The 16,636-nt window shown below is 41.3% G+C and overlaps 1 protein-coding gene across 1 annotated transcript in view; it reads right to left on the bottom strand.

The window, feature by feature from the left end:
• The window catches only part of LOC106565557 (6-phosphofructo-2-kinase/fructose-2,6-bisphosphatase 4), a 45,027-nt gene extending 30,945 nt beyond the window's left edge, over positions 1-14,082 (bottom strand). The window contains exon 1 of the mRNA XM_014132816.3: positions 13,962-14,082. Coding sequence (XP_013988291.1) covers positions 13,962-14,004 — 43 coding nt within the window. The 5' untranslated portion in view covers positions 14,005-14,082. The remainder of the gene's footprint in view (positions 1-13,961) is intronic.
• Positions 14,083-16,636: the final 2,554 nt, after the last annotated feature.

The following is a 16,636-nucleotide window of genomic DNA, read 5'->3' as shown; positions in this document are numbered from 1 at the left end:
TGAGAAATCTACCGGACCCATATGCATTGGGTGCATAACCTGATTAGGGCATACACTCACAGTGGTCAGAACAACAGAAATCACATTTAGATTATGGTCATTTATATTAACAGAACATGCAAGTCGGGGAAGCAACAATGTGCGGTCCTTCTTACATAATTCTGATGCGCACTTTGAACACGTTAGAATAACTGTCCACATTTACTTTTCCTCAGTCAACAAGATGAGAAACGAACAGCAAAATCACTAGCCTGTCAATCTACTATCCCCCATAGTATAAAAGTTGACCTATTCTATTGGTCAGCTTGTCAAGAAAGAACTGGCCTATTCCAAACAGACTCTGGGACAGATGTGGAACAGTTGTGGGATGATAGCACAGAAAAAAAAATGTATGAAATGTATGAAATTGTATGAAATGTATGCATTCACTACTGTAAGTCGCTCTGGATAAGAGCATCTGCTAAATGACTAAAATGTAAAATGTAAATGTAAAATAATACACCCAGCAGGCCTAGGCTACATAAAAAGTGTTAAAAAGTGATGAGTCTGATTCAACAGATCAGAATGTTTAGCTTAAAATGTTGCTAAACTATTATTTATTCACATTATAAGCGCAGCAATGTGCACAAGGCAGTAGGTTACGTGCAAATGTTTGTTCCATAATGCAATTAGCAGGAACACACAGTTCTCAAAAGCGCACCGCACATGGGGGCTGTTTCATTTTTCTAAATAACATTTAGAAAAAGGGGAGATCTAATATGCAACAACTAGCATGGGTTGCTAATATGACTTGGATTGTGCCTTTGGCTACTGGACAATGAAAGAAAGTTAATAGAAAATAATTGCCTCCACAGATTTAGTCTGATTTTGGCTAGGCTACTTTGAAGCAAGGTAAGACATGCCTCATAATATATATTAATTCAAACATTCAGCTTTCAAACAATGAAGTATATGTTTTCAAAATGCATACTGCCTCCAGCTCATTGCAAAGTGGTGTGTGACACACTGATGAAGCCTGCCTTCCGTTTCCTATGCATTTGCTGTTTGAGATGCTGTAGCATCAGCTCTCACGCTGTATGACAGATTTTCCACTCCTAACCTCTGTATCTGCATGCTGTACGCATGTGATAAATAAGATACATAATGAATATACACACGCATCAATTTAATTCCACTAAACTATGCAAATTAACTTATAGACCGATAAGCATGACCAGTCAAATGTATTTACATCGACTGGTATTTCTATGAATGACAACAACAGTAGTAGGCTTGATCACCAACAACGACGAGACATCCTATAGGGAGGAGGTGAGGGCACTGTGAGTGTTGTGTCAGGAAAACAACCTCTAACTCAACGACAACAAAACAAAGGAGATGATTGTGGACTTCAGGAAACAGCAGAGGGAGCACCCCCCTATCCACATCGACAGGACAGCAGTGGAAAAGGTGGAAAGTTTTAAGTTCCTCGGCATACACATCACGGACAAACTGAAATGGTCCACCAACACAGTGTGGTGAAGGCGCAACAGCGCCTCTTCAACCTCAGGAGGCTGAAGAAATTTGGCTTGTCACCTAAAACCCTCACAAACTTTTACAAATGCACAACTGAGAGCATCCTGTCGAGCTGTATCACCGCCTGGTACGGCAACTGCACCACCCACGACCGCAGGGCTCTCCAAAGGGTGGTGCGGTCTGCACAACACATCACCGGGGGCAAAATACCTGCCCTCCAGGACACCTACAGCACCCGATGTCACAGGAAGGCCAAAAAGATAATCAAGGACAACAACCACCCGAGCCACTGTCTGATCACCCTGCTACCATCCAGAAGCCGATGGTAGCGGGGTGAGGGGATGGTAGCAGGGTGAGTACAGGTGCATCAAAGCTGGAACCGGGACTGAAAAAAAGCTTCTATCTCAAGGCCATCAGACTGTTAAACAGCCATCACTAACACAGAGAGGCTGCTGCCTACATAGACTTGAAATCATTGGCCACTCTAACAAATGGATCACTAGTCACTTCATTAATGCCACTTTAATAATGATGTTTAGATATCTTGCATTACTCATCACATATCTACTGTTGAAGTCGGAAGTTTACATACACTTAGGTTGGAGTCATTAAAACTCGTTTTTCAACCACTCCACAAATTTCTTGTTAACAAACTATAGTTTTGGCAAGTCGGTTAGGACATCTACTTTGTGCATGACACAAGTCATTTTTTCAACAATTGTTTACAGACAGATTATTTCACTTAATCTCAATTCCAGTGGGTCAGAAGTTTACATACACTAAATTGACTGTGCCTTTAAACAGCTTGGAAAATTCCATAAAATGATGTCATGGCTTTAGAAGCTTCTGATAGGTTAATTGACATAATTTGAGGTGTACCTGTGGATGCATTTCAAGGCCTACACTCAGTGCTTCTTTGCTTGACATCATGGGAAAAGTAAAGAAATAGTAGATGGAGAGGGGGAGAGAGAGAAAGGCACACTTATCGTTGAGACATCTCAGAATTATTCTCACAGTAACATTAATCATATAGTTTGCACAAGAACCGCCAAGTGTTTGGAATAAGAAATCATGAATTCATTTACGTGTGAGTTTTATCTCTGCCGGAACAGCCCTACTTCAGAAGGTTGTTGGCCTTCCAGCTGTATGGCACGGACTGTCCGAAAGGGGTCTCCCCTTTCCCGTCTTCTGTTGTTCACTCTGGAAGATAACCAGCCATGTTGACGGTTCCCATTGGTGATGAGCGTAGTAGGATAGTCTCACTTAGATTCGCTTTTCTTGATATCTGACTTAAGACCACCTCACCTCTTCCTCCTTGTTTTGGTATTCAGGATTCGGACCACGATGGACATGAGCTGCAGCTCTTCGTGTCTCTGGAAGGGGAGTTTATTTCTTCACCTCGTGTTGAGATTCAGAGTTTCAACCATTTAAAACATGTAGCTCTCGCCTCACTTTTCCTGGTCTAAAGGTTGATTCCTCTTCCAAGCCTTTATGCACTCCTGATCAAAAGGGGCGTTCCGTCATGGTGACAAGCTCACTCGGGCGTGGCTACTTAATGTGCAAAGGATATGATTAGAAGTTCTCATGACTCCTAAAAGAACATTCCTATCTTACCAACAATACTTTCATCATTTACAATATTGTATTCACAACATATTGGATGAAAACTTGACGAATAAAGGGGTTGCTGAGGGAAATTAGCTATAATTGGGCTAATAACTCACTAACTAGCAAATAATATGAACAAATGTGCACACTTGGCAACATGCGGCTTTGGTCTCAAAACAAGTATATCTACCCGAGATCACTCATGCCTGTCATTGCAATAGAATTCTCCAATGCGCTCTGCCTAAAAGAAAATCACAGACTAATTATTGCATAGTTATATTTGTTTTGGTATGTTGCATTGATTCAAACAAATCTCACAGTAGAAGAAAACGTTGATAGTGTAAATTAACGGGTCAAACTTGAGTAAAGTTGATTGAAGTTCAATCTCGTGCGTCTGCGCAGGCTGGTATTTCTTCTGCACGGCAGTCCTGGATGAGCTGTGCACCCGCACAGCTTAGAGGGAACATTGGGTATGACGCTAAATTACTTGTTTATTGTTCTAATTATGTTGGTAACCAGTAAATAATAGCAATAAGGCACCTCAGGGGTTTGTGGTATATGGCCAATATACCACAGCTAAGGGCTGTATCCAGGCACTACACTTCGGGCCGTTTTGCTTAAATATAACCATTATCTAGTTCTACAGGGCTTAGACAGCTGCCTTCATGGCTTATATTCCTCATTATCATTTATCTTGTTCTACAGTATATAGAGCTGGCCAACGTGGTGTTTTGGCCCAATGCTTTCCAATGAATGAGTCCAGTGGTCATGTGATGTCTGAGATAGACCACCATGCTGTATGGGAGGAGTCGTTTGTTTGCCCCCTAACTCTGGTATGTACACAGTCTTGTACCATTGACTTTTTTCTTCATATCTTGTTTTTTTCATTTTTTTTAATCTTTTTTATTATTATTATAATTTTTTTTAAAGGTCCAATGCAGCTGTTTTTATCTCAATATCAAATCATTTCTGGGTAACAATTAAGTACTTTACTGTGAATGTTTTCAATTAAAAATGGCCAAAATGAAACAAATAAAAATAGCTTCTTAGCCAAGAGCAGTTTCTCAAGCAAGAATTTAGTTAGGTTCCCGAGTGGCGCAGCGGTCTAAGGCACTGGAGGCGTCACTACAGACCCGAGTTCGATTCCAGGCTGTGCCACAGCCGGCTGTGACCAGGAAACCCATGATGCGGCGCACAATTGGCCCAGCGTCGTCCGCGTTAGGGGAGAGTTTGGCCGGCCGGGATTTTCTTGTCCAATTGCGCTCTAGCGACTCCTTGTGGCGGGCCGGGCGCCTGCAAGCTGACCTCGGTCGCCAGCTGGACGGTGTTTCCTCCGACACATTGGTGCGGCTGGCACCCTGGTTACGCGAGCAGTATGTCAAGAAGCAGTGCGGCTTGGCAGGGTTGTGTTTCGGAGGACACATTGCTCTCAACCGTCGCCTCTCCAGAGTCCGTAGGGGAGTTGCAGGGATGGGACAAGACTAACTACCAATTGGATATCATGAAATTGGGGAGATAAAAGGGTAAAAGTACAACAACATACATAATTTAGCTAGGACTGTCTGGAAGTGGTTTGAGTGGGGAGAGAAAAACTGAAAATTTGCTGCTATTGGCAGAGAGGTTTAGAACTCTTTTTTTATTGGTCTTTTAACTAATTTATCGCATGGTGATGTCACTAAAAGGGCATTATCATCATTTTAACAATTTAACAGTATTATTCCAACCTCATAGTGTGGAAATATATATAAACAAGGAAAAATCACGTTTTTGACTGCACTGGACCTTAAAAAGAGATGTAAAATATTTTAAAAAGTACCTATTCAATGTTTGGAACCACAACCATCGTGTTGTTGAAATGTGTATGCTAAAAGTGGCTTATTAGTTTCGAAACCATAACCACAGGAAGAGGGGCACAGAACGTTGGAGCCCTATTGGGCCGTCTATGGGAATTGTCTCTCTGGGCTGGACATCAGTTAAACTGCAATACCGAAGCTGTCCTCTGGGTACAGTCAAAAGTGTGCTACTACCAGAGTTGCCAAACCAGACAGATCAAAGGTAATTCGGGAATAATCACATACCAGGCCTAATGTTGGAGAGAAACAGTCACATGCAGGAACCAGGACGCGATTATCTAATTTTAGCAATAAAGTAAAAAAATAATCTGTGATGATCAAGGGAACTCTGTATTTATCATGCACAGTGGCCTGCATCAACACAGACAGCAATGGAAAGTCACTGGCTCCAGTCCAAGCTTTTAGAAATGATCCAGCCACCCCACAGACAGAACAGACACCGCCTTTAAAGCCCTTCCTGGTCCTTGCGAAATATCAGTGACTTATTACTCTGTCACAACAACAACCACCACCCACCTCATCAACTCTCCTCCAGCTACAATGGGATCAGGGGATGGGCTGACAGTGCAACGACAATTTATGGCGGGAGATACTAGCATAAATCAGGCTTCAATTCACTGCAACGGTTGGTTCTACGCTCCACTTCGACACAGCTCTGCAGTAGGATCAGGAGTTTTTCCTGGGCCCTAACAATAAAACGCAGCTCTGCTTTGCGAGCCTTAACACAAACCAAACACACACACACACATGTACAAACAATGGCATCAGCCTCTCTCTGACCTAACTAATATTGTTTCATGCTGGTGCACACCCTGTAATCAGTTAAATCAACGGAGTAGTCCAAAGAATTACTTCATGGTCCGTCTATCATTAGACTAGTATCAACGATAGAAAATGAAATAGGCCTATTTCATCAATGACAAAGGCTTATAGCATAATATGTTGACTATTTTGACTATAAATAAAACTATAATATTGTCCCACGGAGCTACAAGGGTGTACTTTCATGCTAGGTTTTGGACCTCATATTGTAGCTTATAAAGACCCCAACTGATGTGTAAAACAATCTACTTTGGTTTAGATACAAACATCATGAAACCTATAACGCACTGCATTTGATTTTGTGAAAATCAGTTTGTTGGACTTAACTTGCTTACCACATTTTCCATTTGTAATAAAATACATTCAATGCAAGCCCCCTCCGTCATTCGTCCTATGTTCATATTGTAATGTAGGCTATGGCTTTTAGGAAGCCAAGACATTCTCATCTGGATGGACCTACACAGAAATAAACATGGATTCATGAACATGAGCATGCACACAGACAGACTCACACACACAATAGGAGAGAGTGGGGTAAGTTGAGACACCCCTTGTTTCTAGGAAACAATACACAAAATGAATCATGTGAGCAAATGTTTAGGAAGAGGTAATCATTTCATGGAGTCTTTGAAGGAATACACCACATGGAAAAAGTGGTAAGCAAGTTAAGTCCAACAAACTGATTTTCACAAAATCAAATGCAGTGCGTTATAGGTCTCATGATGTTTGTATCTAAACCAAAGTAGATTGTTTTACACATCAGTTGGGGTCTTTATAAGCTACAATATGAGGTCCTAAACCTAGCATGAAAGTACACCCTTGTAGCTCTGTGGGACAATATTATAGTTTTATTTATAGTCAAAATGTTTGCCTTGGGGTAAGTTGAGCCAATGGCCATCATAGCCCATACAAATTATGTTTACATTTTGTCCGTTTCATGCATAATATGCATAGTATTTTTGGCAATATGTCATGTATATTAACTCAAGATAGAGCAGTCAAGAAAGTGAGCGAACGGACAAAGTCCTTTATGGTAGAGTGGCCAGACGGAAGCCACTCCTCAGTAAAAAGGCACATGACAGCCCGCTTCGAGTTTGTCAAAAGGCACCTAAAAAGACTCTCAGACCATGAGAAACAAGATTCTCTGGTCTGATAAAACCAAGACTGAACTCTTTGGCCTGAATGCCAAGCGTAATTTTTGGAGGAAACATGGCACCATCCCTACAGTGAAGCATGGTTGTGGCAGCTTCATGCTGTGGGGATGTTTTTCAGCGGCAGGGACTGTGAGACTAGTCAGGATCAAGGGAAAGATGAACAGAGCAAAGTACAGTACAGAGATCCTTGATGAAACCCTGCTCCAGAGCACTCAGGACCTCAGACTAGGGCGAAGGTTCACCTTCCAACAGGACAACGACCCTAAGCACACAGCCAAGACATCGCAGGGGTGGCTTCGGGACAAGTCTCAATGTCCTTGAGTGGCACAGCCACAGCCCGAACTTGAACCCGATCGAACATCTCTGGAGAGACCTGAAAATAGCTGTGCAGTGATGCTCCCCATCCAACCTGACAGAGCTTGAGAGGATCTGCAGAGAAGAATGGGAGAAACTCCACAAATACAGGAGGGTCAAGCTTGTAGCGTCATACCCAAGAAGACTCGAGGCTGTAATCGCTGCCAAAGGCGCTTCAACAAAGTACTGAGTAAAAGGTCTGAATACTTATGTAAAATGTGATATTTCAGTATTTATTTATTTTTTACTAAAAAAGATCTAAAATCCCATGTTTGCTTTGTCATTATGGGGTATTGTGTGTAGATTGATGGGGGGGGGGGGGGGGGGGGGAGAGAGACTGTTTCATCAATTTTAGAAAAAGCCTGTAACCTAACAAAATGTGGAAAATTCAAAGAGTCTGAATACTTTCCGAAGGCACCGTAGGTGTTCCTTTTATCCAGGTGGGACAGGGCAGTGTAGAGTGCAATAGAGATTGCGTCATCTGTGGAATATGCGAATTGGAGTGGGTCCAGGGTGTCTGGGATGATGGTTTTGATGTGAGCCATGACCAGCCTTTCAAAGCATTTCATGGCTACACAGCAAATTGGCCAGTGTTACCGAGTGATTTTTCAGTGTATCATTTCTAGTGTCGATTCAGGGTTTAAATTAACACTCAGTGGTGTAAAAGTACCGCAATGTTGTTGTTAATAATAACCAGTGTTGTGTGTGAAAGAGTGATTGTGTCAGTTATACTCTGTAAAATATTCCCTTCAAAACCACACCTATCATTATCATATTTCCCAGCATGCTCTACTGAAGTTTGATTTTTTGGGGATTGTTTTTAATATCTGTATTTTCACATGTACATTGATTGATTGATTGATTGATTGATTGATTGATTGATTGATTGATTAATCTCATGCTACACAAGCATAAATAACAGAATGTTTTCTAAACTAATCCAATCAGCTAGTTACATTTATTGCACCTGTTACTGAAATGGTTGATCCAGTTTAAATGGTTTAGGTAGTCTCCTTTATCAATGTCAGTCATTCTGAATGCAGGTTGCTGATGAAAAGTTCCAACAGTTGGCTGTCCTAACTCTGGATGGATTCCAATTGGAATTACACATCACTTTGCAAACCAGCATAATGTGCCCTGCAGGCCTGTAAACCATGATGTGGCCTGTAAACCATTATGTTCCTAGCACCACTGTGTCAAGGTAAAACTCATCCATCAAAGTAAGGCCTCAACGACATATGTTTTGTCAAAAAGTTTTATTTTAATGATAACATTCATCTCCAGTAGGAACTCACTTGGTGAATTCCACAGGACTGAAACTGAACGAATTTAACAATAATGTCACTAACACATACAGTCATGGGTGGTAACTCTACAATTCACTTGAAAAGGCAAAGGACACTGGGAATTATATTGGGGGCGTGGCTTGGTGGGGCCATATTTTTGGCTACCTGTGAGTGGAAGTGTTGTACCAGTTTTAGTGGTCTATGGTTATGTAAATTAAGAATGACTACTACTAGTGCTGAAGTATATAACTTGCTTACATAACGGCATGTGACAATAATGATTTATACATTTACATTTTAGTCATTTAGCAGACGCTCTTATCCAGAGCGACTTACAGTAGTGAATGCATACATTTCATACAAATTGTTTTGTTTTGTTCGTTATAAATACTATTGTAATGTCCATAACCTAACACTGACTGATCTTGTCACGAGATAAGGACCTTTATGTGTTGGTTCAAAATACTATATGAGGTGTTATTGCATAACACCATTGGTGTAAACTATATACACTTCCTAGAGTTAAAAATACTATACAAGGTGTTATTGGTGTAAACTATATACACTTCCTAGTTGTGATGTTACGTTTGATACTGGAGCTCCAAGTCATGCGTTGAAATCGCTAAGAGGCTAACTTCGAAGCAGTGTGCCGATGCGTGTCACTTTATCAGAGGTACGTCATCAATGACATCCAAAGCTATGTTTGATCACATGCCTTTTCAAACCGTGTGTTTGAATGCGAGACCCCACTGATTTTGCAGTGGTTCCGATGCTTTCTTCAATTCCAAGCTGCTTTCAAACACCGACCTCTACTAGACACCATACTTACAAATCTAGTTAGGATTTTCTATGAAGTTTTACCTGACGGGTAGTTTAGCAGGTAGAGTGTGGAACATTCAGGGACGCGAGGGTGAATCCCATTAAAAAGACACAATATTTAGAAAATAGTTTTATGTGAAACCACACTTTCTGCACTGTTGTTCAAATAATTCGTTTTATTTAGTATAAGCTTCTGTCTTAAGCATCCTAAATAATGCCATAGATTCAGTAAAAAAAACAAAAATAGAAGGCAAAAAGGGAATTGTGATCGAATCAACAAAATATTAGCCACTTTCAATGCAACATACCGAAACAAAACTAACTATGCAAGACTTCTTATGCAAAACTAACTATGCAAGACTTCTTATGCAAAACTAACTATGCAAGAGATTTTGTTGTAGGCAGAATGCATCAGAGTAGGATTCTATTGCATTGACCTGCAGGACTCAGCCATATTCTACACAGACCGGCGCGGCATAAGCAAGATGTGCTTGTTTTGAGATCAAAGCGAGAGCTGCATGTAGCCACGTGTGCACATTTGTTCATATCTTTTGATAGTTAGTGAGTTATTAGCCCAGTTATAGATCATTTGTAGTCAGCAATGGGGGAGTGATTGCTTCCTACAAGAGCACAAAACCTGCACATTTATTAACATCTTTGAAAAGCTAGTTAGGTAAAAAGTGTATTTTTTTGTCTTAAAAGGGGCAGTGTTGCATTTTGATACAGGCTTGAATAGCCAAGTAGCCAATAGGCAGGGGTTGGATAATTTGTCTGATTCTCTGTAATAATTGTATGGGAATAATAATGCATTCTATTTTGTAAAGTGTTTTTATGCATCAAACAACACTTTCAGTCACCTCATTGTCTGAAGGACAAGTGGATAAACAGGTTAATGTCAAGCCCAGCCTGTTTTTTTCAGAAGTCAAGGAATTTAAGCATACATTGAACACCACACATTGGCTGCTATTGTCGGCTGAATGATAGAACATCTACTTCCATGTTAAAATGTTATGGGATGCATTCTATCCATTGTTTTTGATGGCAGGACACTCTGGTAGGCCTATGATCAAATAGCCACAGTAGCCTATTTGACCACTGTCTGAAACTGTAACTTAAAGCGGGTACAGCCTCAGTGTTCACAGTAAACGCGTGCTGGAAGTTGCACAGAATTTTCAATGTTAAAGTTTGCACTCACTAAACCTGAAATTTGCTCAGTACCGGAAAAAAACGAGGGAACATTGCTGTTAAGCACAGTGTTAATTTAACACTCATTATCATGGACCTGTATAGACAGTGGCCCAGTGTTAAATGTAACACTGTCAGGGTTGATTTAACACTGGAGAATTTGCTGTGTGCAGCTGTGAGTGCTACGGGGCGATAGTCATTTAGTCAGGTTACCTTGGGGTTCTTGGGCACAGGGACTATGGTGGTCTGCTTGAAACATGCAGACATTCCAGACATGGTCAGAGAGAGGTTGAAAAAGTCAGTCACGTGGTCCAGCCTGACTTGGATCAATTCTTAAGAATAGAGGGTGGTGATGATGATGCTCCTGCTGCTAATGTCCTCATTAGAAGCATTCAGGTTCCATATAGATGCGGTAAAGAGGTCAATTCGAATTAGACCAAAACAATGGAATTGCCATGGAAACGCGTGGGAGAAAGGGCCGTGGGGGAAAGATCCTGAGGCTCCTCGTTGCACCCCAGCAAAATGTGCCTACATCTCATTGTTTATGTGTATTTCACACTATGTTGAGATAAAAATCTGAGTATAATGCTTGTATGGATGTCAACCCCAACACATGTTCATGTCACTGTTAACAATAAACTGCATTACAGTTAAAAGTTACTGACCAGCTTATATGAACAGCAGTTAGCATTTAGCAGTCACTTCTTCTAAACCTGAAAAGGGACAACTTCTACATGTTATGTAGCGAAAAACAGGGTTCTGCACCTGTTACAATACATAAATCATGACGGATTTGACAAATATCCACTTTGTCAGATCAGATTTGTTGAATGTGCGCCAATCTGGTTAATGGAAGGTCTGAGCTTGTTTTGATGCCAGAACAGGGGTCTTGCATAATAGTGCAGTGTCATGGGATAACATACAGCATCAGCTGTTTAAATATGGAGATAGAAATGGTATACTGTGTAGTCAGACAACAGCAGAAGAAAGTATACCTATTCAACTGCCAACATTGTAATGCTTTTTACCATTGATGGATACTCAGTGAAAAAGCAGCTTGTGCACTCACACTCCAGCCTACATACAGCATGTGGCCAGTCTGAAATAGAAATGTAGGCTATATTCATGGTCATGTTCCTGTTGCGCCCTTGATATGGGACAAAGCACTGATTGTTCATAGAGAAACAGCCAAACCTTCTGGAAGTGAAATCTGACAGTCCCACATATGGAAGAAACAGACCTTATATGGTTCTTCTAACAGTGTCAGTAAATTAAACTGAGTCTGTAGCTGTATAAGTATTAAAAAAAAGACTGCTGTTTTCTCTCATGCCACAGACAGACTACAGTTCACCAAGGTTTTCAGAATCCCACAGAACAGAAGTTAGTCCATTATTGGGATACACGTAGCCTAAAGGAGCGTAACGTCACTCCTTATAATCCAAGGACTTTACCTGTTCAGTTGAGAGGCCAATTGGCTCTGTCAGCCAAAACAACCAAAAACTCCATCTAAACGTGAATCGATTCTCAATTGCGTTACCGTTCTAGAAACATAAAGCCGTTATCACATCAAAATAATTTCACGAATGCAAAATACACACTTAGTGTACACTGTTAACAGGTTTTACAGTTGCAGCCGACAATATTTTTTATTTAACAACACGTTTGTGGCCTCCGTCTTCTATTTGCACACCGTTCTTCGGAGAAACAGATAGCTAATTAACACAGGTAGCTACGCCTCTGTTTTACGCAAGTAAGTGCTGTAACATGCAAATATGGCTGTGTGGGAACCCTAGCCCTAAAAAGGTGTAGTAATTTAACCCTTTTAAAATTATTATTTCTCAATGACTGGAAAGATACATTCCATATGTTTCCAAAAGCGGGCTCTTAACAAAACTCTCCCTGCCAGAATATACTATCATCAAGGCATCTATGAATGGGTTAGGCTATGTGCAGTACTCAGCAATGAAATGCTTGCATCTGACAGGTTTATGGTGACACATGGTTCAAGTATCATAGCATTCTATGACAAGGATTGGGCTTTAAAATACAAGGCCACATGTATATACCATTTTAAAGAACTTAGATTAGATAATACGTTCCCAAGCGTAAATCCTCCCCTACATAAACACTATTATGGTACACATTCACACACCCCACTTCTCCAGTCCTGCAGATGTCAGTTCAGGTCTTAGCAAACTAAACCACTCCATGGTGAAGGACAGGGCGGCGCACAATTGGCCCAGCGTCGTTAGGGTTCGGCCGGGGTAGGCCGTCTTGTAAATAATAATTTGTTCTTAACTGACTTGCCTAGTTAAATAAAGGTAAATATATATATTTTAAAAAACGGAGTGGCGCAGAGACCAGGTTTTGTGTAATCTAGCTCCAATCACATCAATTCGCCAAGGTCAATACTTTAAACAAAAAGTTTAAATTAAACGCCTACCTTGTACGCATGTTTGTCCTCTATAGTTGTGTGGCTTTCTTTGCTAAAATCCATACTTTCAATAAACGTTAATCAAATACAACCACTGACTGTTTCCTTGTTGAGATTCAATCGGCATATGCACATTTGCGCTGAACAAACACTCAGAGGTTGTATTTGTTCACTGAAAAAGTATGGATTTCAGCAATCAAAGAAAAGCATGTAACTACTGGGACAAACATAGGCACAAGGTTTCATAATTTCCTTGTTTCGTTAATATTGAACTTGGGCGAATCGATGTAGTAGGAGCTAGATTTCACATAGCATTATTCTCTTCTCCACTGTTGATGGAGTCGTCAGAAACTTCCTTCACCACGGAGTGGAGTTTAATCCACTATTCAGGGCACTGCGTGATAGGCTATATGTGGATAAAATATGCGCAATGTATTTCATTTCTCAAAACATTGCATCTCATAGCATTTATTGCACAATATTTAAACGCATATTTAATAATGAAATAGACTAGCTAACGTTAACAAGATACATTTTGACTAACAGCTGTCATCACCACGATTCCACAAATAAAAACGCAACATGTACTAACATTGACTAACCAACCAATAGTCACTGACAGTTGACGGTTCACTAGCAAGACAGATTGCGATGCTACCAGAGTGGCACTATGAACAGCGGTCTTTGCGAACGCTGATAATATTCGTCTGTTGCTTCTAAATAAATCTGTTGACATCGCTTTATTATTATTTGAAGAGTCGATATGGCTCTGTTGTTGTATGTAGACCTAGCCAACATGACAACCTTGTTTACTTCCTCCGCCGCGCGCTAGCTAGCCGACGCACTAGGCAGTATGTCCTCGTTGAAACTCCCTCATCGCATCCATCATGAAATTATACATGTTACGACTCCATCGGGGTTGAAACCCTACCTGTCCAGTCTTGCGTGGCTCGTGGTCGGCAGGAACCCTTCATAGTCCAGGTTTGAAGGAGAGCTGCTCGTTGCTAGCGTTGTTTCGTTGTGTGCGCCTCTCCGCGGTGCTTGATGGCAATGAATGGAGTGACGTTTGGAGAGGCATGCAAGTCCTGTCCAACAGGACTGAGAGGATTTCAGAGAGCACAGATGCGCTACAACAGGCACGGGGTTATGTGAGCACTAGCTAAATTGAGTTTTTCACTAGCAGTAATGACTAACCTTTGAAAATACAAATTTCTCTTTTTGTTTAAATATGGTTGGGTTCACATTAATCAAAAGATGACAGCCTATGTGGCAATGAGATCAGGGGTAACCACATGTGTTGTGTTCAGTTGTGATGAGGTCAGCAAGAATGAGAACGTTCATAAACTCATAACATCTCTCTCTTTTTCACACACATACACACAATTCATGGGACATTTTAGTCATAGTTCAATGGAAAGGATTTCACATATTTAATTTCAGAAAGAGCTTGATTGTGCATTGCAATCTTCAATAAAATACCAATACTTCCACAATACATCTTAGAATGAATCATGATGCAAACCTTTTTCAAAAGCAGAATTCATTAAAAAGAAGAGAATGCTCAGAATTCAAACAACATGCTTGTGAAAGCAAGATATTTCTCCTCTCAGCTGGGATCTATCTCTACAGCTGCACCCCACTGCAAGAATCCAGCTCTGACTATGGTGTCGTCTGCAGAGAGGACAGACATGATGATGAGTTGCAGAACATGACTGACCTGACAAAACGTCAGGGTGAGCTGACGTCACAACAGTGGCGATTTTAGCATGTAAATCTTGGTGGGGCAAACTCCCTCAATTTTGGGGGGGATGCATGCCAGCAAAGTCACAACACTAAACAAGATATTAATTGCACTATAACGGTGAGAAACGGTGCCCACAAACTGTTAGGGCCTACATTAAGCTGTTCCAACAGTACAGTCCCAATACCTTACTACTGCTACACCTGGCTATCAGCAGAGCCTTGTCTGGCAGTGAAACATTTCATTCAGCCGTATTTACTGCCTTTTAAAAAAACTGCGGATATAGCTGACCTGCTTAAACAAATGTGTTTTTTTTTTACGCCTTTTTTTCTCCCCAATTTCGTGATATCCAATTGGTAGTTACAGACTTGTCCCATCACTGCAACCCATACAAGAGCCATGCGTCCTCCAAAACACGACCCTGCCAAGCCACACTGCTTCTTGACACACTGCTCGCTTAACCCCGATGTGTCGGAGGAAACACCATACAACTGGCAACCGTGTCAGCATGCGCCCGGCCCGCCACAGGAGTCTCTAGAGCGCGATGGGACAAGGACATCCCGGCCAGCCAAATCCTCCCCCAAACCCGGACTACACTGGGCCAATTGTGCACCGCCTCATGGGTCTCCCAGTTGCGGCCGGCTGCGACAGTCCCGGGATCGAACCCAGGTCTGTAGCGATACAGTGCCTTAGACCGCTGCACCACTAGGGAGGCAAACAAATGTGGTTTCTACTGACAATTGAGATGTACAAAGTATGGCATAAGGTGACAATGAGCGAATAATTTCTATTTCTATTTTTATTTTATTTAACCTTTAACTAGGCAAGTCTTAAGAACAAATTCTTATTTACAATGAGGGCTTACCCCGGCCAAACCCGGACAACGCTGGGCCAATTGTGCGCCGCCCTATGGGACTCCCAATCACTGCCGGATGTGATACAGCCTGGATTCGTACCAGGGACTGTAGTGACGCCTCTTGCACTGAGAAGCAGTGCCTTGCGCCACTCGGGAGCCCAAAATAAGTGGCAATCCATAATTTAAATTAAGACATTAATGAGTGAGCTAGGACGGACATAGTCAAAATAACTTCAGCACTTTTGAAATGTACGGCAACAGAATTCAGAACATGGGCCGTTCTTACAGTATTCTCCCTGTACACCAAGTCAGAACCATAGGATTAATAAAGGGGGCATATAAGCAGACAATGAAAGCTCTTACAATATTCAATGATTACATTTATCTAAAACAGGCTATAGGCTACATGTGCACCACCAATTTAGAACAGTAGGCGAAATTATGAAGGGAAAAGGGATCAAATTATTAGGGTGAGGCACATGGGCTACTAACAGCTTACTTCACAACATACTTAGTATTACTTTCTTAGCTACAGTTTACATATCTCCTGGCATATTAGATAATTTATGCAGCAGCATACAATACATTTTTGGACCTTGTGCTGTGCTCACTTGAACTGGAAGGTGGTGCGGCAGTCCTTCGTCTGCAAATTTTGTCATCAAAGTCTAGCATTCTCTGGATTTATGGTGCTTTCAAGACAGCTGGGAACTCATTAAAAAACAAGGTTGAACCATGATGTCAGTGATCTTCAGGTCGAAGCTTTAGAAAGAGGCCTGAGTTCCTGACTTGCAATTCCGAGTTGGATGACCGTTCAAAACGTATTTTCCCAGTCGGAGCTCATTTTTTCCCCAGAGATACCAGTTGTTTTGAACTCACTGAAGAATGAGATTTCTCAGTTCCCAGTTGATTCGAGCGCAGCAGAAATCATGCTGCATTGACGGCATGGTCAATGTTGTAATGTTTGTCCTTTTAAGCTTGAAAAAGAGACCCTTAAACCCAGACTTGGACC

Source organism: Salmo salar, chromosome 12 (genome assembly GCF_965601325.2).
Source record: "Salmo salar chromosome 12, fSalSal1, whole genome shotgun sequence".
Lineage (NCBI taxonomy): Eukaryota > Metazoa > Chordata > Actinopteri > Salmoniformes > Salmonidae > Salmo > Salmo salar.
This window is presented reverse-complemented; position numbering and strand designations above follow the sequence as displayed.